A 25,379-nucleotide genomic window follows, 5' to 3' on the forward strand; every position below is an offset into this window, starting at 1 on the left:
CTTTCAAGCAGTGCCTATGTTCTCCTGCAAATAGCCCAGGTTCTTTAGAGACAAAGTGACTGGTTGCTTCCCCCCCTCTTAACCCCTTGGCCTCAACAAATTCTATTCAAACCTGTGGCTAGAACAAAATACCACAGTGCCACACTTACTGTAGCCATCCATGGCCCTTACTTTCCACCACAGATACAAGCTAGAAAAGTCACCCATCAGTCGGACTTTCAGAATAAGAAGCATACTCAAAAGCCAGGAGAGAAGTTATAGTTTAAAAGAAATCCTCCCACCTGTAAAGCTGAGAAGCCCCCTATAATCCTTTCTGAACAGCCAGCAATCATTCCTCTGTTGATATGTTCAATAACACCAGATTTGCCTCCATTGGGTTTATGTGATGAGGCCCTAGAAAGCTCCAAATGACAGACAGCAATTTCTACATCCCAGGTTGTGGCTGGCCATCATAATGAGTATTCTAAAAAGATTGTGGGAGGGGGGTCTTGGGTGGCTCCATCCATTAAGTGTCCAACTGCTGGTTTTGACTCAGGTCACAATCCCAAGGTTTGTCAGATTGAGCCCTACGTTGGGCTCTGTGCTGACCAAGTGGAGTCTGCTTGGGATTCTCTTTCTCCCTCTCTCTCTCTGCCCCTCCCCTCGCTCATGCTCATTCTCTCTCTCTCAAAATAAATAAATAAACTTTAAAAAAAAAAACAGAAGGAAGCCAACATTTAAACAAAATTTTATTTTATTTTATTTTTTTCAACATTTATTTATTTTTGGGACAGAGAGAGACAGAGCATGAACGGGGGAGGGGCAGAGAGAGAGGGAGACACAGAATCCGAAACAGGCTCCAGGCTCTGAGCCATCAGCCCAGAGCCCGATGCGGGGCTCGAACTCACGGACCGCGAGATCGTGACCTGGCTGAAGTCGGATGCTTAACCGACTGCACCACCCAGGCGCCCCTAAACAAAATTTTAAATAAAAAGATTATTCAGGGGACGCCTGAGAGGCTCAGTTGGTTGAGCACCTGACTCTTGGTTTCAGCTCAGGTCATGGTCTCACAGTTCAGTTTGTGTGATCCAGCCTGCGTTGACAGTGTGGAACCTGCTTGGAATTCTCTCTCCCTCTCTCTCTGCCCCTCCCTCCCTTCTCTCTCTGTCTGTCTGTCTCTCAAAATAAATAAATAAACTTCAAATAAGATTGTTGGGTAGCTGCAATATAAGAATTCCTTGAAGTAGGTTATATACCAAAGTGCTCCTTACCCAGATGGTGGTCTCTTGGCCATGTCCATACTGGGGACTACGGGTTGGGGGGGGGTGTGCCCAGGCCAAAGAAAAGGCATGCAGATGGGAAGATTTCATTAGGAACAACTTCTCAGATCATGACTTTCATCTGGCCAGCCACCTTCCTTGGCTGGGGATCTTGGAAAGCCACTTGGTCCCCCCACCCCAAGTTGCTCTCATTAAAATGGAGAGTTACACAGTTCCACTCTAGGCCTTTGCTGTGACAGGCTCGGGCACCAGAATGTCTCCTACAAAACTTCAGAGGACCTCTGGGCTTCACCTCTTGGAGGGCTGGTGAGCAGTTCAAGGGTCCGGTGGAGTGAGATGACAGCCTCACATAGCAAGTGCTACAGCCTTGAGTCACTGCTCCTTATGTCCATACTCAGTGCAGTGGCTCCTGGGAGGCGCTGTCCCCACCATATACACTGCCGGGAGTGGGCCTAGTGTTTGGGAAACAGATTTAGTGCCCTTCAGGCCAGGCCTCTGGGTTGGTGGGAGCTTTCTGAGGTGGGAGGAGGAGGAGAGACTCAATCCTTTGGTTCATTTGCCAAAAAGAAGGAAGAAGTGGCTTCAAGCAGAGTTCAGCAAATGAGAGCAAGTCCGATGAAGTCTAATCCTACTGGCCCTTAGCCCCTATCTTGGAGCCATGGAAAAGTCCCTGGGACCAAGGCCAAGGGCAGGCGCCTACTCTGGGGCACCTATCAGAGGCAGCACAGCATGCAGAGTGTTGAGGCCACGATCCAGTGGAACTAGAGTTAACTCCTCAACCTCTGATGTGTCATCTTGTGTGGCTGGCAGCCTCACTGTGCCCTGCGGCCCTGCGCAGATGCCCAACAACACCCCAAAGGCACCTCCCCTCATGGCCTACAGGAAAAAACGAGTGGGTCTAAGGGGGCCTTGGCCCAAGGGCTGCTGTTTGGGGGCAGAGATTGGGATGGGGGGGCAGAGAGATGTCAACATATAGAGGTCTTCCTGGAGGAGGTGCCAAGTGATTTCTGGGGCCCCCCTTGCATGTTCTGGGGGACAGGGAGCATGAAGCCACCAAGCTAGGTGTTCCCTTCTCAGGTGGAGAGGTGGAGAGGAGGCTCAGGGCAGTGGAGGAGGCTCCAGTCACATTGCATGGGGCGCTACGTACCTACACGGTGAATGGCACCCCCTGGAGTTGTGTTCAGAGGTGGCAGTAACGACAGACCCAGGAGAGGTGCGGAGGGATGCTGGAATGAAAGGAGAGATCAGGAAGGGCTCAGGCTGGGTCACCAGCGTGGGGGTACCAGGCCTGACTCCAGATCCTCGAGTCTGGGGATGGAGTAGTGGGGAAAGACTGTGAGGGGGGCTTGTTAGCCTGACTTTCACCCACTTCACATCCTGCCAAGGCGCGGTGCTGGGCTGAGGTCTGTGTCAGGAGGCAGATGATTCTGTTCTTTCAGGATTGCCCCATACCACAGGGAGGCAAGGACAAGCCAGAGATGTGCACTAGACAGAGACCCAAAAGGAGTGCAGCCACTCAGTTTCCCCACTCTGCCATCACAACAGGGGTCGAGGGTTGTTGTTTCATCCAGAAAAATACAACATTTAATGTCTGTAAAGGTGCAGTATGAGTCATTTCACGGAATGTCTAGGCCCCTTTGCTGGCAGCAAACAAACTTTCCAGCCCTCTTTTGAGGAAGGCATCCAGCTCGGCTGCTGCTGCTGGTTTGTGTGTGAGAGTGTGTGTGTGGGTCTGTGTGTGGGATGGGCCTCTGTGTAGGGCCTTGTGTGTGTCCATGAGGGTGTCTCAGATGTGAGTGAGGGTGTAACCATGGCGGGGAGGAGGGTTGTGTGTGTGTGCATGTGTGTTTGTGTGTGCATGCGTGTGAGCTTGACTCCCAGATGGGAGTAGCGAGTCCCCTCATGCGTGCGAGTGTGTTTGTGGAGGGCATGCGCATGTGTGTGTGTCTGCAAGGCAGCATGGTATGTGAGCCTGTGCGTCTGAGGGTGTCTACGTGTACATTTTTTTCCTCGTCACTGCCAAATTATCTTCCCATCTCTCCCCTCACGAAGTGAAGGGCTGGCCGAGGGAAGCTAGCAATCCAAAAGGGGGGTAGCCAGGGAGGGAGAGGGGCTGGAGGAAAACCAAAGCAATTCCACTCGTTGGAGGAAAGTGTCAGCCAAGGATGAAACTGAAACCGAGGCACCAGCACTCTGGGATCGTCCTGGGGCTTCGGTTCCTCCCATTCCCCCGCCCCCTCCAGCGGGCTGTGGAGATTAGTCAGCCTGAAATTCCCATCCCCACTGCCTCGACTTGGGGTTGAGGCAGTGAGGCCGGGCTAGAAATTGGCCTGTGGTTACCACGTGACCCCATTAACTCCCATTATCACATTAACACTAATTAGTATATCAGATCCTCTCCCAGTCACCTAGTGGGGCGCAGAGCCAGGCTTGAGGGAGAGGTCACAGCTCGGGCCCTGTTCTGGGAGGAGAAGCCAGCACGAGGGCATCAAGGGAAAAAGGGGAGGCTGAGGACTGTGGCAGGTCAGGTTAGGGACAGAAAGAGGACGGAGACATCAGGTTTGACAGTAGGATACTTTTCCTAGGTCGTGCTCTGGGAGGAGACACCTTGGGGAAGGGGTTAGTAGAAAGGAGGGGGTTTCCAGGAATAGCTGGGCACCGCCCTGTAGGAAGGAGGCCCGGGCTCTGAGGTCTGGGCGGGAGACAGACGGTATTTCTCCTGGCACACAGTGAAACACAGTGAAACGTTTAGGATCCTTCGTTGTTTTTTTTTTTTTTTTTTCTTTTAAACCCCTTTCCTCTTCTTTATGGAAAATCCTAAGGATAACTTTCTCAGATGGCTTTGGACATCCTGAAAGCAGGGGAGCTGGACTGACTGATAGAGGAGAAGAGCCCCCCCCCCCCCCCCCCCCCCCCCCCCCCCCCCCCCCCCCCCCCCCCCCCCCCCCCCCCCCCCCCGCCAAAACACTAGCTCCCCAGAGCATAGCTTTTATGCTCAAGCACGGGAGACACAATGTAGCCATATAGTTATATGTAAAGTTGTATCATGGGAATAGCCACTGGAGCCTCTGGAAAGGATGAGGCTGGAGCCCCCAACAGCTTTTTTTTTTTTTTTTGTCAGCCTAAAGGTGTCTGGCCACAGGTTATTTTTGTGCTTTGATACTCTCAATATGTTAACTAAAGAGCCACCACATAACCATGAACCAACATGGGAAGGTTAGCAGCATCATGACTTCTAGAGCTCAGGGCCTTGCAAGAAAGTAGAATACAGGGCTTTATCTCCTGAAAATAAGGTTGCAAGTTTGAGCCCCAGATGGGCCTCTTAGTTTTTTGTTTGTTTGTTTCTTATACAGCTGCCAAAAAACCGGATTGTGGAGCGCAGAATCCCTAACCGTCGCCCTACATCCAGCCCAAAGCTCAGCTCCTGCCCCTCACCTAGGCTGAGCCCAGGTCCCAGATTGCGCCCCAACCCTAGCCTGGGTCTATCCCTGTGCAGGCGAAGCATTCTGGGTCTCAGGGGAGCCAAGCTAGAGAGTGGCTGTTCAGGGAAACCCACCCCCAACGCGCGAGACGCGACTCAAAGTTTCCATTCTACTGCCCGCGGGTCAAGAGCGCCATCCCCGGAGAGGAAAGCCGGCCCGTAAACCACAATCCCTTTGCTGAAGGTGAGCCGCCCGAAGCTCCGCAGGGCCCGGGAAGTGGCCCAAGGGATTATTAAGAAGCACGCAGGAGCCAGCCCCACGCTGTGGCGCTACCGCAGCAGGTCAAATCCGCCTCTCCCGCCACTCGGGTGGGAGAGCGGGGCGGGAAGCAGCGTGGAGGTTCTGGCGGCCCCTCCCGCCTTTCCCTCGCTCCCCCCTCCCCGCCCCTTCTGGGCACGCGCGCCTTCCAAACCCCAGATTCTCCACTGGGGCAGAGCTCCACCCCCAACCCCCAGCAGGGCGCCTCTGCAGCGCCACCTGCAGGCGGAACGCGCGCCGCGCGGCGTCTCGGGCGGCGGGAACTGGCGTCCCAGCGGGAGGAAGAAGAGAAGAGGAGAGGTCGGCTCCTCTGCCCTGAGCTTTCCTGGCCCGCGCGCGGCCTCCCTCGCCGCCCCAGCCCCAAGCAACCTGGCCAGCCCCGAGCTCTGTCCCGTGTCCTGCCCCGCGCAGGGGGCCAGGGACTCCGACCTTCTACTCCTGCTGTTGCACTCTGAGCGGCCTCCTGCCCCGGGCGCCTCTTCTCGGGAAGCAATGAAGTCACACTCGAGCAGCTCGGCTGACTCACGAGAATCCTCCCCGCTCCCGGGCACACCCCTTGAAACTTCCCCCTCAATCTCTTCTTTCCTGTTCCCTCCCCGCCCCCCCCCCCTTCCTCCCGTCCCGTCAGGCGAGCGAGGGCGGCTCCGGGAGGACTCCCGGGGAGCACTCAGTGGGTCAGCTGTGAAAGGGTGGCGGGCGAGAGTCCCCGGGAGGCCTCTGCGCTGCTATCCCAGACCGGCCACTCGGCGTTTTTCTGGGGCGCACATGGAATGCCCTCGGGGAGTTGCGTGCTTGTTACCTTGGGCAAAACTCCCACTGAAGTATTCTTTTGCAATTATCCACCTCATACAGTGCGTGCCTGCGGAGAGGAGGGCGTCTGGGGACATCCTTGCCTCCTCGGGTCGGGGGTCGGGCCGGGAGTTCACCTAGTAGCTGAGGTCTCTTTGGGACATCCTGTTCGGATGAACAGACCGGCACCAGGGCTTGCGCCACCAAAGGTGACAGATGTAGAGTGCTCTGAACCTTGAGCTGCCCTCCACCCCTGCATGAAGTCGAGCTGATCACCTGAAAGGTTGCTGTGGCCCTTCTTCCTAGGACTTGGTATTGGCCCAAGTCCAGGTTGAGGGGGTGACTTGAGGCCAAGGATTCCCTGTTTGCAGCACTCCCCTCCTCTCCCTACCCCCACTGTGCTGCTAGTTTGAGGTCTCCCACTGGAGTAGAAGACCAGAATTCTACACCTGTTGCTTGGGATATTAGTCTCAACAAGGTGGCTGAGGGCCTCAGGGCCTGGTGGGAGTAGGCTTCAAGCTGGAGGGGCTCTGCTGGCCTCCTGTGAAACACCTGAAGCTCCACTTCCCCTCTGGAGGAGCAGTGATCCTTAAGCATTCTTGTTCACCCAGAAAATCATGGTACTGGATTTTCTTTCTTTCCCTGTGTAGTTTCCAGCTGTCTCTATGGTAAAAGCTGGGTAGTAAAGCTTGCAAGCTTCCTGGCTCACTTGATACTGCACTTCAGGACAGGGCTTTGCCAAGGCCATAACCAATGTGAAGATGGCCATGGACCAAGAACAAAGTGGGTGTACAGGCTGATCTTGGGGCTCAGTGCTTATATTGCATGGGTGGGGGGAGTGTTGTGAGCTCTCATGTCAGCATCAAGTTGACCGCCCTGGGTTATGGTGGCTATCCACCTGCTAGCTCTGCAGGGTGTGTTTGTTGGGGACTGGGAGCCATTAAATGGTTGGGTAGGGATGTACCTGCTAGGAGCATAGCTAAGAATAGTCTCACCATAAAGCCTTCCTGGGGAAATCCTGGGCTTGAAGTCAACATTTTTTTAGGGGCTGAAGGATGCCACCTTTCATGGATCCCAGTTTTGAGGCTGTCAACCTCTCCATGGAGAGTAAATAAGGCAAGTTGCAATTTTTAGGGGTCCTAGGGGGTTATGGCTGTAACTTGCTAGGTCAAAGAAGAATCACAAGCCATTAACTATAAGGCAAAACAAACAAAAAAACCACCAGAAAAAACCCCACCCCCAAACCTGTAAATCTAGTTGAGTCAAAGGGACAGCAGAGGCAATGTGGAGAGACATTTACCAAGAGATTTGAGTCCCATTAGCATCTGCTCTAGATCTTAGAGACGAAAGGCAACTGAGTCCATGGCAAGGTGAACAAAGTCCTGTGTAAGCACCTGAGAGACTTTTCCATACACAGGAGGTTAGAACTGAGGGTGGAGGTATAATCTAGCCTGTTCTCCCCATTTTACAGATGAACCTACTGAGACCTAGGTAAGTAGCTGCTCTGGGTCATCCAGGAGTGAACAGCAGAGCTGAGACTCAAATCCAGGAGTGCTCTTTACACTGTGCTCCACTGCTTTGGGAGAAAAACACATGGGCAGGGAGCACTTACTGGAAGCTGAGGAAGAAACAGAAGGAAAACAAGCAGGGGAGACTGCAGAGATTCTGAGAGGAAGGAAGGAAAATGATGGGGCCGAGGGAAAGTGGAGACAAAGAGGTGTAATCTCTTTGGGCAAGAAGAACATCAGCTCTGTCCTCTGCATGAAGTATATTACACATATTCATTTAAGCACAGTAAATATATTCATCCTTTTAAAAATGTTTTATTATTTATTTTTGAGAGAGGGAGAGAGAGAGAGCGCGCGTGCGAGGGGGGTAGGTGCAGAGAGACAGAGGGGGACAGAGGATCCAAAGCAGGCTCCATCCTGACAGCACAGAGCCCAATGCAGGGCTCGAACCCATGAACCGTGAGATCATGACCTGAGCCAAAGTCAGATGCTCAACCGACTGAACCAACCAGGTGCCCCCATATTCATGTTTCATGACAGAGAAGATACAACCATAGGATGGAGGCAGAACCATAATTTGGTCAGTGAAAGAAAGGCTTAACCAAGATAGAAGCAGAGCAATAAAGCGACGTGAGAAATCATGAAGTTCTGATCTGAACTCCCACATGGTACTCCCAGCACTTGTGTTGCACAGATCGTTCCTGTTGACCTGTGTCCACCACTAGGTTATATGGCCATTGAGGGCAGGGACTATTACTCATCGTCTTATCTCCAGGGCCTATTGTACCCGTACCATGGCCTGCAGTAACTGTGCAGCACAAGTTTGCTAGCCAACCAGTAAATACATTTATGAGTCTATGTATTTATAAATTCAATGCCCATGTTCGGTGCTCCTCCAGAAGCATCTCTCTGCTGCATGGCAAATGCCAAGGCATTGCAGTATGTGGGAACCAGGCACTTCTGTCCACAGACATCAGGTACAACTTGTGGGCTTTTCCCCTGTGAGACAGAGACCTTGGGAGGCTTCACTGAGACATCTTGGGGAAGGTACAATATGAGGCAGAATCCATGAGGGTCTCTGCCTGGTAGTGGGCTTCTGGCACGTATTTTGGCTTTTTGTCTCCAAATTGCTAACACCCACCAGCCAGAGACCACCAAGACATTCCTGTGGTTGGGCAAGTTGGGTTTATACTGCTCACTATAGTGACAGGGAATGCATACCATGGGGAACCATGGGGTATCTCAGGAAAAATGTACTAGAAAGGATTTATTAGAGGACGTGGGCCAGGCTGGGTGATTTGGGGGAGGGTTGAAAGAAACAGGGCTTTACTCTGGATTGGATGCTGTCAAGAAGCATGGCTAACCTGAGGATCAGGTACCTTACTAAATAAATTTTATCCTAAACAAATACTTAAAAATGTTTTTAATGTTTATTTTTATTTTTGAGAGGAAGTACAAGTGGGGGGGCAGAGAGAGAGGGGGACAGGATCTGAAGCAGGCCTTGCGCTGATAGCCGTGAGCCCGATGCGGGGCTCGAACTCACAAACCGTGAGATCATGACCTCAGCCAAAGTTAAACACTCAACTGAGCCACTCATGCGCCCCAACAAATACTTTTTTTTAAAGTTTATTTATTTTGAGAGAGAGAGAGAGAAAGAGCACAAGTGGTGAAGGGGCAGAGAGGAGGACAGACAATCCCAAGCAGGCTTCGCACCATCAGCACAGAGCCTGATGTGAGACTCAAACTCACAAACTGTGGGGCGCCTGGGTGGCGCAGTCCGTTAAGCGGCCGACTTCAGCCAGGTCACGATCTCGCTGTCCGTGAGTTCGAGCCCCGCGTCGGGCTCTGGGCTGATGGCTCAGAGCCTGGAGCCTGTTTCGGATTCTGTGTCTCCCTCTCTCTCTGCCCCTCCCCCGTTCATGCTCTGTCTCTCTCTGTCCCAAAAATAAATAAACGTTGAAAAAAAAAATTAAAAAAAAAAAAAAAAAAAACAACTCACGAACTGTGAGATTGTGACCTGAGTCGAGATCGAGAGTTGGACACAACCGACTGAGCCACCCAGGCGCCTCCTAAATAAATTTTATCCTATAGGAGGGCAGACTAGAGTGAGGCTAAAGCTGTAATTGGCAAGGAAGCAGCAATCACTCGCATTAGCCAGTGTGGGGGTGGGTGGGTGTTGGTCATTTCTGTGGTTTGGGCAACGTTCATGTTTTTGTCTGAATTCACACATGATTATGAAGTGCTCTTGTTTTTGTCTCCATCCACCATGCTCAGAGTGGCCTTGTATGATGCTAACGTCTTGTGAATCTATTTACATTTAACAGAATACAGAGGCCTAATGGTGAGAGCCAGGCCGGTTGTAACAGGTTGTAACACCACCGCCCAGCGCACAGTCCCAGGCTGGCCCCGGATTGTCAGGGGCTGCATTTCTCTTTCTCAAAATGTCCATTTTGAGATGATCCCTGTTTTCCAACAAGAGCTTGGCAGTCTGGTATCTAAATATTTAGACCCTCCCTGTACTCTGACCCAGTCACACCCATCTGTAGAACCAGCCAGGCAAGAGAACGTCATCACTGGCTTGGGCTGTGTGTCGATGTGTGTGGTTTTGTGTACATGTGTCTGTGCCCGCCAGAAATTCCCTGATAAGTTGGGAAAGAGGCCAGAGGTGGTTCTACTTCACCTCTGGGCCCAGCAGGACTTCCCCTCTGCCCAGGGAGCGAGTTGCTGGGATTGAGTCTCAACAATCTCCAGGGAAGTGAGGGTGCCCAGCTTTAGGTAGGGTCAGGGAGGGACAGAGGGGATAATGCAGCAGCCAAACTTTAGAGGAGCGGGGGTAGTGGTGGAAGGGAGGGGAGAGTTCTTTTGTATAAATGGGTCTCTAGAGAAGCTGCTGATTTTCCTTCGAGGAAGCAGCCTGCAGTAGGTCACTGTGGATCCCCACACCCATCCCTTTCTGCTTTAAGCCTCTTGTCTCCAAAACGGGCCCCGCTGATTAGAACGACAAAAAAGTCACATATGCTGACCTCATCCTCCACCAAGAGGCCTACTCTGACCCCTTTCCAGTTAGACGCTCTTCCTTCACTCAGGTCCATCTCTCCACCTGAAGTATGAGGACACCTCCTGAGGGCCTTACAGGTGGCCAGGCAAAGGCCAGTGCCACCACTGTGATGCCAAGGTGCCATCGGATAGCATTGCAAAATGGCAAAGTGAAACTGAAGCCAAGAGGATGGGCTCCAAATGTCCAGGGTTGTGGCAGAGCCCCAACCCTTCTTTGTGGGGCATGACTAGCCCTGTACCAAATGGTGTTGTGGCCCAGCGACTCACAGGCCAGCTGTCCAGGGCCAGAACTCCACTGGTACTGCTCATCTATATGGTTATAAATAGATCTCTTCAATCCTTGGGGGCCTGAACAGATCAAATGCACCCGGGTTATGTGGCAAGTCTCAGCAGCAGGTGAAGTGATGGGTGTCTGATAACCTGGATCACAGAGAACAGGGGTTACAAGGCAGAGGGTCATTTTTGCAGGAAGCCCTGTTATCTAGTGTCATCCAACCAAGCAACCAAAAACTTGTTCAAGACTCTGCCAGGGTTTTGGGGGATGGGGCACGCTGTCCTCATTTTGAGAAAAAAAAGTCTCTGTTCTGGGACAGCTTACTATCAATTCAGGGAATGAACTAATAATGCAGAGAATGACTTAACAATCAAGTTCAAAGGTAGAAGGTGCAATTGGAGTTCAGAGATGAAATCATGCATGGGCACTAATCCAACTTGTACCACGTTACCAAGGTGCGATTTCATTTGGGCCTTGAGAGGTGAGCAGGATTGGATAAGTAAAAGGGAATGGGGATGACATTCCAGATGTGAAAAGCATGAAAAAAAGTTTAAAGGTCGCAAGAAACCAGACGTGTACGTGTGCCCGCATACATGTGTATGCCGCAGGAGAGGAGGCTGGATGGGGCACTGTGGGCTGAGCTTCAGGAACACTATGGAAGACTTTGGACTTGATCCGATTAGTGACAAGGAGTCATTTTATTCTTCAACTGGGGGGTGGAGGTGGGGCTAGGAGGACCAAGTTACGCTTTAGGAAGTGATCTAGCAGCAGTAGTTGACTAAGGATGGTTGCTCTGAGTGACCTCCCTTCTTGGTGTGTCCACATACTTTTGTGTCTTTCTATGGACACATCTCCCCGTATTATACTTCTGTGCTCATGTGCCTGCCTTCCTCACTGACACCAGGAGTTCCTGAAGCAGCCAGGTTTTTTCCATCTTCCTATTCTGACATGTACCTGACTCACAGTAGGCACTCAACTACTGCCTGGCTAGATGAATAAATCATTTCATTTTACTTAACTGAATTACAATGACATTCCATATAAGGATAACAACTGTCAAAAAAAATTAAGACTAAACTGCACAGAACACTAAAAAAAGATACATCACAATTTGATCTTAAAAAAATATTTTTTAATGTTTTTATTTATTTTTGAGACAGAGAGAGACAGAGCATGAGCAGGGGAGGAGCAAAGAGACAGGGAGATACAGAATTTGAAGCAGGCTCTAGGCTCTGAGCTGTCAGTACAGAGCCCGACGCGGGGCTCGAACTCACAGACTGTGAGATCATGACCTGAGCTGAAGTCGGACGGCCAACCGACTGAGCCACCCAGGAGCCCCACAATTTGATCCTTTTAAAAATGATTTGTGAAATGCTTTAGGATCTTAGAACTACCACCATCTTTGTAGTAGCAATTATTACTGTATAATAAGTCCTATTTCATAGGATGCTAGATAAGTTTTCTACATATGGATTTGGATATGCTATGCATCAATCAGATAGTATTTCACTAAGCCTGTATACATATGGTAAGAACCTGTCTTAGTGCAGCTAATTCTTTTTTTTTAAAGATTTTAAGTCATCTCTACACCCAACGTGGGGCTCGAACTCACAGCCCTGAGATCAAGAGTTGCACACTCCACCAAATGAGCCAGCCAGGTGCCCCAGTAGTGCAGCTAATTCTTAAAGTGGACATTCATCCTGTTCTAGTGTTTGGAAAGGAATTTGTTGTAGCTGCAAATCTCTTTAAGCAAACCCAATATTGAAAAAAATCCAGGCTGGTAATAATTTTCTCTTTACAAAAATATTCATAACAGGACTCTTATAAGTAGTAAAAATTTCTTCTTAATTAAAATAATATTTGGGGCACCTGGGTGGCTCAGCCGCCCGAGTTCGGCTCAGGTCATGATCTCATGGCTCGTGAGTTTAAGCCCCGCATCAGGCTCTGTGCTGACAGCTCAGAGCCTTGAGCCTGCTTCGGATTCTATGTCTCCCTTTCTCTCTGCTCCTCCCTTGTTCACGCTCTGTCTCCCTCTCCTACAAAAATAAATAAACGTTAAAAAAGATAAGATTTGATTAAAAAAATTTTTTTTAACGTTTATTTATTATTGAGAGAAAGACACAGAGCATGAGCAGGGGAGGGGCAGAGAGAGGGGGAGACACAGAATCTGAAGCAGGCTCCAGGCTCTGAGCTGTCAGCACAGAGCCCAACGTGGGGCTTGAACTCACAAACTGCGAGATCATGACCTGAGCTGAAGTCGGTTGCTCAACCGACTGAGCCACCCAGCTGCCCCAAGATTTTTTTTTTTTTTATAAGTAACCTCTATGTCCAACATAGGGCTTGAACTCATGATCCCGAGGTCAGGAGTCACATGCTTCACCCACTGAGCCAGCCAGGCACCCCAAGATTTGATTTTTAAAAGTTAACTAATTTGAAATGTAAAAAAATGAGTTGATTTATGAAACTCTGACTTATGTCCCCAGGAAAGTGAGGTGTTGTCTATAAGCCCATTTTAGGTAAAAAGGGTTAGGAGAGAGCAGAGTTCTAGTTTGGGGGACAGTGCACGGAGGAGTTGAGAGATGGAGTTCAGAGATCACGATCCCTCAAGGAGTCAGTCTCCAGGTTTAGCCATGAGGCGCCAGGTCTCTGAACCCGTTTCTTTTGCAGTAAGTGACCTTGCTGGCCCCTCGCAGGACCAATCCAATTCTGAGCAGGACAACAGGAATCATTCTGGGGAAATCAGAGTCTATTCCACATGTTTATGTGTTCGCTCACGCAACAATGGATGGGGCAAGAGAGACATTCAGGGAACTGAAAAAAGCTGAGAGCGTGGAGCAGGGAACAGGAGGCTGAGGAAAATCACGCACTTGGTTGTAGCTCCAGTGCGCTTGCTCGCTAACATGCACAGCTTTCCTCCCCTCACCCACCTGCTCCCTTTCAAAGAGAAAAGAATTGAATTTAGAAGAATCAGGTTTTATTTAGTGATGTGAACATTAAGAATTTGTCTACATGGCTGAAATATTCACAAAAGATTTTACCATTCACACTCATACACACAGAGGAAGTCTGCTGAATAAAAAATGCTCATCCAAACTGCTGTCAGGGACAGCAAACTGCTTGCCTATTCCACTGTGGGGGGCTTCAGTCTTCATGAATGTTGAACAGTTTGGCTACTTCATTGAGATCTTCGTGTTGCTCACCGTCCTTAATTATCTGAGGAAGAGAGTAACAATGGGTCACTAACTCACTTCATGTGCACTCAGGTGGGCCCGCACAATGGGGGCAGCCCAGGCCAGCCCCCACATCACACTGGGAGAGGGCTGTGGGAACAGCTTTCTGTTAACCCCAAATGAGCGGGTAACAGCTCCCAGGCCACCCAGCCAAGTCCTGAGTGAAAAAGAAACGCTCCTGAGGCAAGGCTACACCTTTGTTCTGCTCAGGCTCAGTCTGACCCAGGTGGACAATGCACAGCAAGGCACCTTGATGAAGTCCCAAGTGCGTTTTCTGGTCCACACTGCCCATCTTCCTCTAGGAGCTCTGACAGGTACCTACCTTCCTTGCTATTGGCATTCGGTTGAAGATGTTCCACAGCACGATCCCCACCACTACTTTGTCCCTGAGGTAGAAGATGACACCTTTGCCGTAGTCCTCCCCTTCAGCTGGGGCCTGGGGGACCGTGGGACTGCCGGCAGGAACAGCGATTTCTGAGGCCTCAGACTCTGTCTCACTCTCCGATCGGATACCAGTCCCTGTGGCCAACCCACACGACAGACAAAATCAAAATAAAACAAAGTCAGTTATGAACTTAGGAAATTCTAGAAGGCAAGCATCTTTTGACACCTGCTTCATTCAAGCTGGTTCTAGATGATTTGTTTTTCTATGCCCCCTTAGTGAACACTGACTTCTCCAGATCCTCTCCATTGACAAAGCTAACAAAAGGTCTTCCTTGCCAGCTCCAGGGCACTGGGTCAGTCTAACCCCAAACTTCCCTCCCTTACTATCTCATTTTAAATTTATGCTATGGATATTTCCTGGTATCTAGATTTCTTCACACTGCAGAAGACTTGCCCTTGTCCTCTGAGAAACATTCTAGAGCTGCACGGTCCAGTATTGTAGCCACTAGCCACAAACAGCTATTCTAATTAAAATTAATTAGATAAAATTAATTAAATAAATAAAAGTTAATTAAAGCTTAATTTATTTTAACCAAAATTAATTTTATTTTTTTGATGTTTATTTACTTTTGAGAGAGAGAGAGAGCGAGCGAGGGGGGGGGGGGAGACACAGAATCTGAAGCAGGCTCCAGGCTCTGAGCCGTCAGCACAGAGCCCAACGTGGGGCTCAAACTCACGAACCGGGAGATCATGACCTGAGCCAAAGTCACACACTGAACCAACTGAGCCACCCAGGTGCCCCTAACCAAAATGAAATAAAATGTGAAATTGAGTTCCTCATTTGCACTAGTCAAATTTCAAGTGCTAAATAGCCACATGCAGCTAGTGCCTAATGTACTGGACACAGCAGAAATAGAACACTGCCATTATAGCAGAAAGGTCTATTGGGCAGTACTGCTAGAGGCACTCTGGCCAAAGCAGGAAAGGACACTTTAATATGGAAAAACCACAGTGGAGGCGTTTCCTTTTGGGGAGGAGGTTTGTTGTCCTCTGAGAACAACCAGTTTCCAAATAATACTGCCCAGTGCACAGAGTGGTGATCTGAAGTTTATAAGTCCCTGAGTCCCTCTCCTGGATCCACTTCCCTGGAGGGCTGAATGAAGGAGTGGGTGGATATTATCACTTGGATTGTACAGAAAAAGGACCTGCGTGTCCCTATGATGTCTTGCTCTCTCCTTAAAGAGCAACCTGTTTTTGAAATGCCTCTAACAAGAGGACACAAAGGTTAAATAACTTAAGCCAGGGTCATGGAAGGCAGAGAGAATAGGTCTAAGAGTTAATGAGAGTTGTGTGTGGGAGAGAAGTTCATTCCACGAGAGATGCCTCCCATCTAAAGAAAACCTGGCAGTAAGACCTGACGGATGGAATTACAGGCAGCTCAAGAATTACTCAGCCCAGTTCTTCACCACCCAGGGTCCGTGGAGGATAGTAGGTCCTAAACTACGGTTCTCAGGCCTAAATTAAGGTTCTTTGGATTAGTAGGAAGCTAATAATAATAATAATAATAATAATAATAATAATAATAATAATATCTTTAAAAAGTTCAGGTTTTCTTCATCACACAGGGCTTCCTATCCCCTAGAGGCAAACTAAACAAGAGTTGCTGAGCCAGCCACTGTCCAGAGTCCAGGACAGACACCCACAACATCTGAGTCTACGCTTTGACCAGGAGACCTGATTTTGCCAGCTCTCAGACCACAAAAGTGTGAGAACTTCGGGTATGGTTTATTTTAAAGCACAACATGAAGAAAGGCTTTCACTGACAGTTCCCTCTGGTCAATACAGAAACTCCTTATTCAGGAGAATTTGGACCACTGCTGCTCAACACTCTTGCAAGAGAAGTAGTTGGGCTTCCTTACCTGACTGCTCTGTGGCAGATTTTGGGTTGTCTTGTGCAGTTGCTTTTGCAAACACACCAACTGTGGGCAAACTACTGTCCACAAGACCAATAGCTTCGTAGCCAACATCGGGGCCCAAATCACTCCTAAGGAAAGAGAGACAAGAGGGTATTTTGTCAAGGGGCTGCAAAGAATGACACAACAGCGTATTTTTTCTAAGACACCGCACTTTGGTTCATGCCAACCAGAGAACTTGGTAGGTGCAACAAGAGAAACGCCAAACTGATCTGTCCACTTGCTAGAGCATCTGGGGTTATCCCAAAGCAGTTTTTATTTCCCTTAGGAAGCCATTATACATATCACATATCCATACAATGATCTACACTTTGCTAAATTTATCTATGCTTTTACCCCTTACCATACTTGACGAGTGATGGGTTCTTTGAGTTTACTATTCACTACCTTCCTTTAACTCATCCTAAAACTGCCTTTTTGAAGGTTTAAGGAGTACTCCGTATTTCTAGAATTCAGAATCTGAGATATTTTACAGCTTCATCAACTCACAGTATTTCCTCTGAGCCTTCATTTTATCAAGGCTGCAATGCCTCCCTCCACTTGGGTCATTTTAATTGTTCCTCTTGGAAACTTTTCCTATCATTATCATACCCTGCTCTTAGTATGTCAGGAACTTCAGAGAGTGTTTGAGGCACAGACACACCATGGTTTTGTAAATCATGGAGGCTACTCATGGTTTTGTTTCTGGTGCTCTACAGTTTGCCATCATTTAATTAATTAATGTTTGAGTATAGCTGACACCCATGTTATGTTAGTTTCAGGTGTACAACTTAGTGATTATGCCACGCTCACCACAAGCAGAGCTATACCTGTCCCCACACAACACTATTAGAATATCATTGACTATATTCCCTTTGTTCTGCTTTTTATTCCCATGTTGTCATCTTCCTGACCATAGAAGCTCAATGAACTGGTGTCTTCGGGGATTGGTCCACAATGACCTCCTGGATTCTGTTCCTGAGACCTAACTGATACTTGTATAGCTATGGACTATTTTTTTTCTTAACCGCATTATCTTACATGTGTTGACCCTGAAATCCATCTGTTATGTTTTCACTGCCCACTCACAAAACTGTGTGTGAGTGTCCTAAAATGTACTCTCACCAGCTGAGAATTTCCCCAACAGAAATTGTTTAGAGGTTCTGGAAACCTTGAAGTTTTTTATGTATTCCATCTTTCAAAGGAACAAGATGAGACTGTGCCAAGTAAGGCCAGTCCCAGTACTCAGGAATGTCCACTGCTAACTTTTTGCTATCCAGAGAACTGCGTACCTATGTCTGACTTTGAATTGCTGATCTTAAGGGTTACATATGAGTGGGCTGCCTTTTTTTTTTTTTTTTTTGCTTAAAGTAATCTCTACACCCAGTGTAGGGCTCCAACTCACAGCCCCGAGATCAAGAGTCGCATGTTCCACTGACTGAGCCAGCCAGGTGCCCCTGGGCTGCCTTTTTTGTCAGTACACTGGGCTCAGCAAAGAACAAATAAAAATATACTGCCATCTATAGCTAAGAGCTCAAACTCTGACCTATTTTACCGGAAGTGCTGATGCCATCTCCACTCATTCTCCTAGTCTAACTTATGCCAGGTGGGGCCTTTTACTGGAACACTGCTTGGGTGTAAAATACACGGAAATGAGATGGAAATTTTTCCCCCTCTGTATTAAGCTAACTGGCCCACATGGAAACCAAACTGTAACTGTGGTTTCAGTAATTCTGTGTTCTAATAAGTTGAATCCACAAGGTACAAAAAACTATTACCAGAACATTGACTGATGCCAGTATGGCTTAGCAGCTCCAGTCATATTTTCTCCGGCCAATCTTCCACTCACAACAGCATGATCATGGTGCTCTACCCGCCTCCTACCCAACTTTATATCGTAGAAGCATGCGGCATCTCCTGCCTTTGGAGACAAATACATTACATGAGGACACGATAAAAAAGCAAATTGAAGACAGAACATACTTTTGGGGGCTCAATAAAACCTTGTGCTGTTACCTAATGTTTTCCATTTATAGGCCAGAATCACACCTACACTATTAAAAAAAAACAGTTGAGATTCCATTTTTAAAAAAGTATTCTAGGCTAAAAAAAAAAAAAACAACAAAAAAAAAACGAATCAAAAAACGAATCTGTGCTTCCACAAAGCTAACCTAAATCTTCTATGCTCCAGCTCACACTGATTTCTTTTCTTATTCTGCCCTTAGCAGAGACCAAATATTTAATAGCCATGGTTTGCAGAATATGCTTTCCTATGCCTGGAAACCAGTTTTTAGGTGTGACTGCCTCTTACTTAGAAATCTTTTCCAAGGTAAGATTTTATTTTGGTCATGCGGCCTCAGTTCCTTCATTCACCAAATGTTTCCGGAGAACTTATTCCTGTACAAAGCATTATCCTGTCTGGGTGGCTGAGACAGACCCGAGCCACACTTTGCTCACAAGGAGGGTGTCACCTAGTTGAGGAAGATGCAGCATCGCCCCTCACCACAGCACGGTGCAAATGAGTGTGGTGCCAGGTGAGAGGTACAGACTGAGTGAGCTCAGTGTTCCAAGCAGAGAGAGGGCCTCCGGCTGGAAGTGAACAAGGCCACCTTCACTCAACATGTGGCACGTGAGTGCTCTAACCCTTTGTTCATCTTTGTGGCTATTCAGACTCCCCCAAAGCAACCTAAAAATCCAACATGTGAGCAATGGTGAAGTGGATGATGAAATCCACTTGGTGGACTATTATATAGTCATTAGACTTCAGATTCTGAAGCAACGTGGAAAATACGTTAGAAGGGAAAGTGAAAAAGAGGAGAATACAAGTGTTCATATAAAGCACACTCACCATGACCATCTACAACAAAGGAAAAAAATCTGATGCACAAGAAAACGAAGGGAAGGAAATACACCAAAATACTGGTGCTTGCTATAGGTGATTTTCCCACTTTCCCCCTTCTTGTCTGTGTCTTCCATATTGAGTGCAGATTGCTTTTATAACAAGTTTTTAAAAATCCAGTACACTTTATCTTTAAGAAAAAAAAGCTTTAAGGGAAAAACACCCTTCAAAGTTCCTATGGCCTTAGTTGCAGAGTCCATAATCAAACACAATACACTCGTAATGATCTAACAATGGGGAAATTACCTCATGGTTCCTACACACTATAGTCTTGTTTGTGTCATAACAGATTTTTTTAAGACAGCTAAAAATAGTGCTCAAGGATAATGAAAATGGAGTAATTTTCCTTTCCAGAATGTTTTAAAGCTGCCTCATCCTCCATTCCCTGGACTCACGTTGGGGCAAAGGGAACAGAAGATCAATGTGAAAGCTGGGCATGAGCACATCCGGGTAATGCCGGAGGCTGCAGCCAACTGGAGAATGGGAAGAACTGTCTTTCTGCAGGCATGTACACTGTTCATTTCTTTTTCTACCGGCTCGTGGTGTGAGGCCATACCTGATCTCCTAAGTCAAGTAGTTACATTCCTGTTCTTTACCCTGGGCTTTACACCCCGGCTCTGTTCAGGTAAGACAGTTCGGTGAGCTTCTGCACACTGCCAGGCAGACCTGCTCACAGGCTGGGGACAAGGAACCATGCCTGCTCGTGCTGTAGCACACTTACCACCCAGATGTTAGAGCGTGCTTGGAGCTCTGCATTTACCCGGAAGCCACCAAAATCAGAGTCTATCTCTAGTCCACCAGTCTTGGCCAACTCAACATTGGGCTCCAGGCCCACAGCTGCCACTATGTGGTCAGTTTCTACCTGAGGAAAAAAAGAAATACTTCAGCCAATTACCACGGTTTCCATGTATGCCTATGGACATAGCAACTGCACGTTGTTCTACTCAGAACTGGAGACTTAAAAAAAAAATCACTGGTTAACTTAGGTAACTCTGGTAAAGAGATTTAAACTTCTACTTCATAAAGTTCCCTCAAACACAAATAAACCCCACATTATCAGAACAGAAATCTGCCACCCTTGTGAGGTCTCAAAAATCTGTTACAGACAGGAGGGGGCTATGGGAAAATGGCTCACAGGTGTCTACTCTGGCTCTCATCATTCTTATTTATTTTTTATTTTATTTAAAAAAAATTTTTTAACATTTATTTATTTTTGAGACAGAGAGAGACAGAGCATGAGCTGGGGAGGGTCAGAGAGTGAGGGAGACACAGAATCTGAAACAGGCTCCAGGCTCTGAGCAGTCAGCACAGAGCCCGACGCGGGGCTCCAACTCACGGACCGTGAGATCGTGACCTGAGCCGAAGTCGGACGCTTAACCGACTGAGCCACCCAGACGCCCTATTTCTTTTTTTATTTTTAAAAAGGCCTCTTTTTTTAAGTTTATTTATTTATTTTGAGAGAGATTGTGTGTGCATGCAAGCAGGGGAGGGGCAGAGAGAGGGAGAGACAGAATCCCAAGCAGGCTCCACATTGTCAGCACAGAGCTCAACATGGGATTTGAACTCACAAAGTATGTCATCATGAGCAGAGCCATGATCAAGAGTTGGGAGGCTTAACGAACTGAGCCACCCAGGCATCCCTCATCATTCTTATGTTAATGGATGGAAAGTTCATTCAGAAAACTATGACAGGTGAATGGTGGCTGCCCCGAAAACTACTGCTATCAAATGAAGGAGTAAGAATAAGGCAAGGCAGGGGGCAGAGCTGGAAGATCTGGCAGCCCATCTTCCCCTCCTTACCTTCCTGCCGTCTTTCAACTTGATGAGTAACTTGCCACCGCTGACTCCAACTGACTGCACAATAGCATTGGGAAGCACCTTAACCCCCTCTGTGAAGGCAAATGAGACCTGAGGCTGAGTCTGTGAGCGTACCACCTTCACGACAAGTAGAGAAGATGACTAAAGCATCTGCTGTCATAAAACCAGTAATCATCAGTATGCAGGCAGCCTTGGAGACCCCACACCCACAGTTCACTTTCAGTACTTCCAGAAATTTGGTGCATCAGATTCAGAACACCTACGTGAACTTGGATGACTGGAGAATGGTGGAAATACTTCATCTGTCAGGTGATATGGCGTATGTCAAGGGGGTTCCCAAAGAAGCTAACTTTGCTTTAGGCCTAACTCAAAGGAAAGAGTAGCAGCATATGGAAGGAGTCTCCCTACCTCGTCTGACTTTTTCCATGGTCCAGTTGCTGAGGTATTCAGGGAGGATCTTTCCCATGTTTCCTTTCTCAGGGAAGAGTTGAATTACTTCTGTACCCAAAGCTCGAGCTGGGAAGAAGAAACAGAGTGTACAGTGGGAGGTGAAAGCCAATCCTGGAAAGACTGGAAGAGAAGTAAAGGAGCAGCAGGTAGCCATTCACTATATGCCAGGCGATGGTGCGACCCAGGCCAGAGCTCCTATCTGTGGGTCACTGGGGCACGAGGGCACTGACAAGGCAAATATAACAGGCGCCAGAACTGCCATCCCTGGATTCATCTATAAGCGAATTAAGTGCACTTACACCCAGGCATCACCTCAGACTTACACAGGTGCCTTACGACCTCTCAACAGTAAGCACCCTCCTGAGAAGATGCCCTGATTTCACAGAGCTGAAAACTAACATTAAGAAAAACGGCTGCAATGAAACATTCAAACTGGAACACACAGATCTATCCAACTGGGAACCATTGTGTGTCTGAAGACTGACTTTTACAGGGAATAGCAGTTCAAATATACATACGATTCTGTAGTCTACATTGCACTTACCATCTTAATAACTCACTTTCCTTAATATTTTGTTTCAAAGGAGTCCTGGCTTAGAGGCTAGAGGAAGGGAAGGAAAGCAGTTCTGCTCAGTTGCTCAAATGACAGCTTTTTGTTCACTAAGGGATTCCTCATGAGAACTAAGCTCAGTGCTTAGCTTTACACCATATAAATCATTTTTTTAAGTAAACCTTACCCCCAACATGGGGCTTGAACTCATACCCCAAGATCAAGAGGTGCATGCTCTACTGACTAAGGCAGCCAGGTGCCCCTTACCATATAAATCTTAATCAAACTCTTTCTACTGATCCTGGAAAATGCATCCCTGGAATTTGTGAGAGCCCCAAAAAGCATAGGATATAAGACCAGAGAGAGAAAATCGAGGTCACTGCCTAGTACTCACCCTTTCTGCCAAGAGCGCAGGCTAGTTCGCTACCAAGGAAGCCTCCACCGATTATTGTTATTGAGTTGACTTCCCGGGAAATCTTCTCTAAAGTTCTAAAGTCTCCAATCTGCAGGATCATACCAGTTTAGTCCACTGATTTTCCAAAGATGTATAGGATGATAATACTGATAAGAATTTTCTGCTAAATCTTTGACAATAGTAATTTGCATATAAAATCTTCTTGTATAAAGTGGCTCAATTATAGCCTCTGTTATTTTTATTTTTTTACTGTTTTATTTTTGAGAGACAGAGAGAGACAGAACACGAGCAGGGGAGGGGCAGAGAGAGAGGGAGACACAGAAACCAAAGCAGGCTCCAGGCTCTGAGCTGTCAGTACAGAGCCTGACGCAAGGCTCGAACCCACAAACCATTAGATCATGATCTGAGCCAAAGTTGGATGGTTAACTGACTGAGCCACCCAGGCACCCCACCTCTGTTATTTTTTTGTTTTGTTTGTTTGTTTATTTAGAGAACGCACGCACGCTAGTGGGGGAGGAGCAGAGAGAGAGGAGAGAGAAAATCCCAAGCAGGCTTTTGCCTATCTATCTATTTATTTCTTTATCTATCTATCTATCTATCTATCTATCTATTTAGAAAATGCACGCACATTAGCAGGGGAGGAGCAGAGACAGAGGAGAGAGAAAATCCCAAGCAGGCTCTTTGCCATTAGAACTGAGCCCCACATAGGGCGTGAACACACGAACTATGAGATTATTACCTGAGCCGAAACCCAAGAGTTAGTCTCTTAACCAACTGAGCCACTCAGGTGGCCCAAGCCTCTGATATTGATGTAAATTTCTTTCTCCATTGTAACATTCCTTCTAGTGTCAGTGGTTTTCAACTGGGGCAGTCTTGCCCTCTCCCCCTCTGTGGACATTTGGAAATTTCTGGAGCCATTTTTGGGTGTCAAAACTTGGTGTGAAGAGGTGCTACTTGCAGCTAGTGGGGAGAGGCCAGGGATGCTGCTACATATCCTACATGCACAGGCCAGGCCCTCACAACAAACAATTATCCAGCCCCAAATGTCCATAGTGCCAAAGACTGATTAACCTTATTCTATCAAGAATTTAAAGGATGATACAAATGTTTTCAAATACCCGTAAGAGTGGCTGGAAAATTTCAGCTGTTTTCATGAGTAAAGCAGTGTTAAGAAGAAAAGCCCCCACTTCCTTTTTCACTTAGGTATTCTTTTTTTTAAAACGTTTTGTTTATTTTTGAGAGAGACAGAGACAGAGTGCGAGCGGGGGAGGGGCAGAGAGAGAGAGAGAGAGAGAGAGAGAGAGAGAGAAAGAGAGAGAGAGTTAGTAAGTCACAGAATCTGAGGTAGGCTCCAGGCTCCAAGCTATCAGCACAGAGCCCGATGCGGGGCTCGAACTCTCAAACAATGAGATCATGACCTGAGCCGAAGTCGGACGCCTAACCGACAGAGCCACCCAGGCGCCCCTTCACTTAGGTATTCCTAAGTTTTCTCCTCAAAGTCTCCACGGTAGCATTTATAATGCAAAATGCCAAGAGGCTATAAGGAGTTCCAGTGCATCAGGAAAAAAAAAACTATGGAAGGGCAATCAGAAGGAACCATAGCAAGTAATCAAAAACAGTAAATGTATTCTTCACCTAGGAGTAGAAAACCCTTGAGTGAGGTATTTGAGGTGCAGAGAGAGGAAGTGACTTGTTCAAGGCCAGATAACAAGTCTGTAGAAGAGCGATAAATAGAACTCACGTCCCCTGATTCCTGGATGGTTGCTTGGGGACCACAAGCTTATGCTACCTCTTCAAAAACCAACACAACCAAAGCACTACAGCAATTACCTTTCTGAAAAGTGTTGTTCTACTCTTCACCTCTGCTCCAGCCCTATCAATAGCAGACAGACTTCTTGGAGTGCCTCCTAGAAATAGAAGAAGGAAAACCCTTTAGCCCAACAAGCTGGAGCTAGCCCAGAAAATCTCCTCACAAAGGTGGCGCTGTGGTGTTCTCTGCCAGGGCCACCTCAGCATTCACAGGGCATGAAGGTTGTTTCCCTTCACCTCACCTCTCTCCCGGCAGGCTTCTGTCAATTTTCTTCGACAAGCCATTTGAATTTGAGAGTCTCTCTACAAAGGGCCTGCCCTCTCCAGTGATGGCCACAAGGCCTCAGTTTTTGCTTCTCCAATCCCTTCTAGGGGGTTCACCAGAAAGCATGCTTTGTTTAAGGGACAGCTTTGATCTCCCCTTTTGATTTCTGATTGGTAGTGGCCATGAGGCTGTATCATTTTCAGGGCACAGGGCAGAGAGCAGAGGGCAAGGGTTAACAGGGAGAACGGGGAAAAAAAAGGCCACTCTCTTCAATACCCATCCGTGCCCTTACTGGAAGTGACAGCAAGGATAATTTGGAAGGGCTATTGATCAGATGCCTGTAGTTAGCTGGGCTTTGCACCAAGAGAAGAGGACCACTTCAGAGATACTGGGTTTGGTTTTCTTAGGATTAAGTCATGTCTTCTAGACTAAAACTCGAATGAGCTGTACCAGGGACAAACTCCCTGTCCAGAAACACTCACCTGTTGCAAGCAAGCACTTTTCATAGGTTATTTGAGAGCCATCATTAAGTTTCACCATGTTGCCTCTCACATCCAGCTGCACTACCTGGTACATACACAGAAAGAGGGAGAAATGCATTAGCTTAAAGCAGTTTTTTATTGAGACATAATTCACACAACATAAAATTTACCACTTTAAAGTGTACAATTCGGTGGTTTTTAGTATATTCACAAGGTTGTTCAGCCATCACCACTATAATTATAGCTCATTTCCATTACCCCAAAAAGGAACCCTGTACCTTTTAGCCATCAGTCTAGTGAGAAGAATTAGTTCTTGACCTAAGGTGATGCTTAAGAAACTATTTACTTATATATTTTTATAATTTTTTTATGTTTATTTATTTTTGGGAGATAGAGCGGGAGAGGGGCATAGAGAGAGGCAGACACAGAATCTGAAGCAGGCTCCAGGCTCTGAGCTGTCAGCACAGAGCCTGACATGGGACTCGAACCCACAAAGCG

At 47.6% G+C, this 25,379-nt stretch overlaps 2 protein-coding genes across 3 annotated transcripts in view; both read right to left on the reverse strand.

The window, feature by feature from the left end:
- ELF4 (E74 like ETS transcription factor 4) overlaps positions 1-5,527 on the reverse strand; it is a 50,184-nt gene extending 44,657 nt beyond the window's left edge. The window contains exon 1 of the mRNA XM_043571643.1: positions 5,429-5,527. The gene's annotated coding sequence lies outside the window, so the exon portion shown is untranslated. The remainder of the gene's footprint in view (positions 1-5,428) is intronic.
- An 8,057-nt stretch (positions 5,528-13,584) lies between these two features.
- The window catches only part of AIFM1 (apoptosis inducing factor mitochondria associated 1), a 33,383-nt gene continuing 21,588 nt past the window's right edge, over positions 13,585-25,379 (reverse strand). For both annotated transcript variants that reach the window (XM_043571644.1, XM_043571645.1), the window contains exons 7-16: positions 24,882-24,966; positions 24,156-24,232; positions 22,305-22,413; positions 21,319-21,426; positions 20,893-20,981; positions 19,814-19,954; positions 17,972-18,114; positions 16,161-16,285; positions 14,180-14,376; positions 13,585-13,840 (exon numbers count right to left, since the gene is read on the reverse strand). In XM_043571644.1, the coding sequence (XP_043427579.1) occupies positions 13,769-13,840; positions 14,180-14,376; positions 16,161-16,285; positions 17,972-18,114; positions 19,814-19,954; positions 20,893-20,981; positions 21,319-21,426; positions 22,305-22,413; positions 24,156-24,232; positions 24,882-24,966 (1,146 nt within the window). In that variant the 3' untranslated portion in view covers positions 13,585-13,768. The remainder of the gene's footprint in view (positions 13,841-14,179; positions 14,377-16,160; positions 16,286-17,971; positions 18,115-19,813; positions 19,955-20,892; positions 20,982-21,318; positions 21,427-22,304; positions 22,414-24,155; positions 24,233-24,881; positions 24,967-25,379) is intronic.

The sequence above is a fragment of the Prionailurus bengalensis genome, chromosome X (assembly GCF_016509475.1).
Source record: "Prionailurus bengalensis isolate Pbe53 chromosome X, Fcat_Pben_1.1_paternal_pri, whole genome shotgun sequence".
NCBI lineage: Eukaryota > Metazoa > Chordata > Mammalia > Carnivora > Felidae > Prionailurus > Prionailurus bengalensis.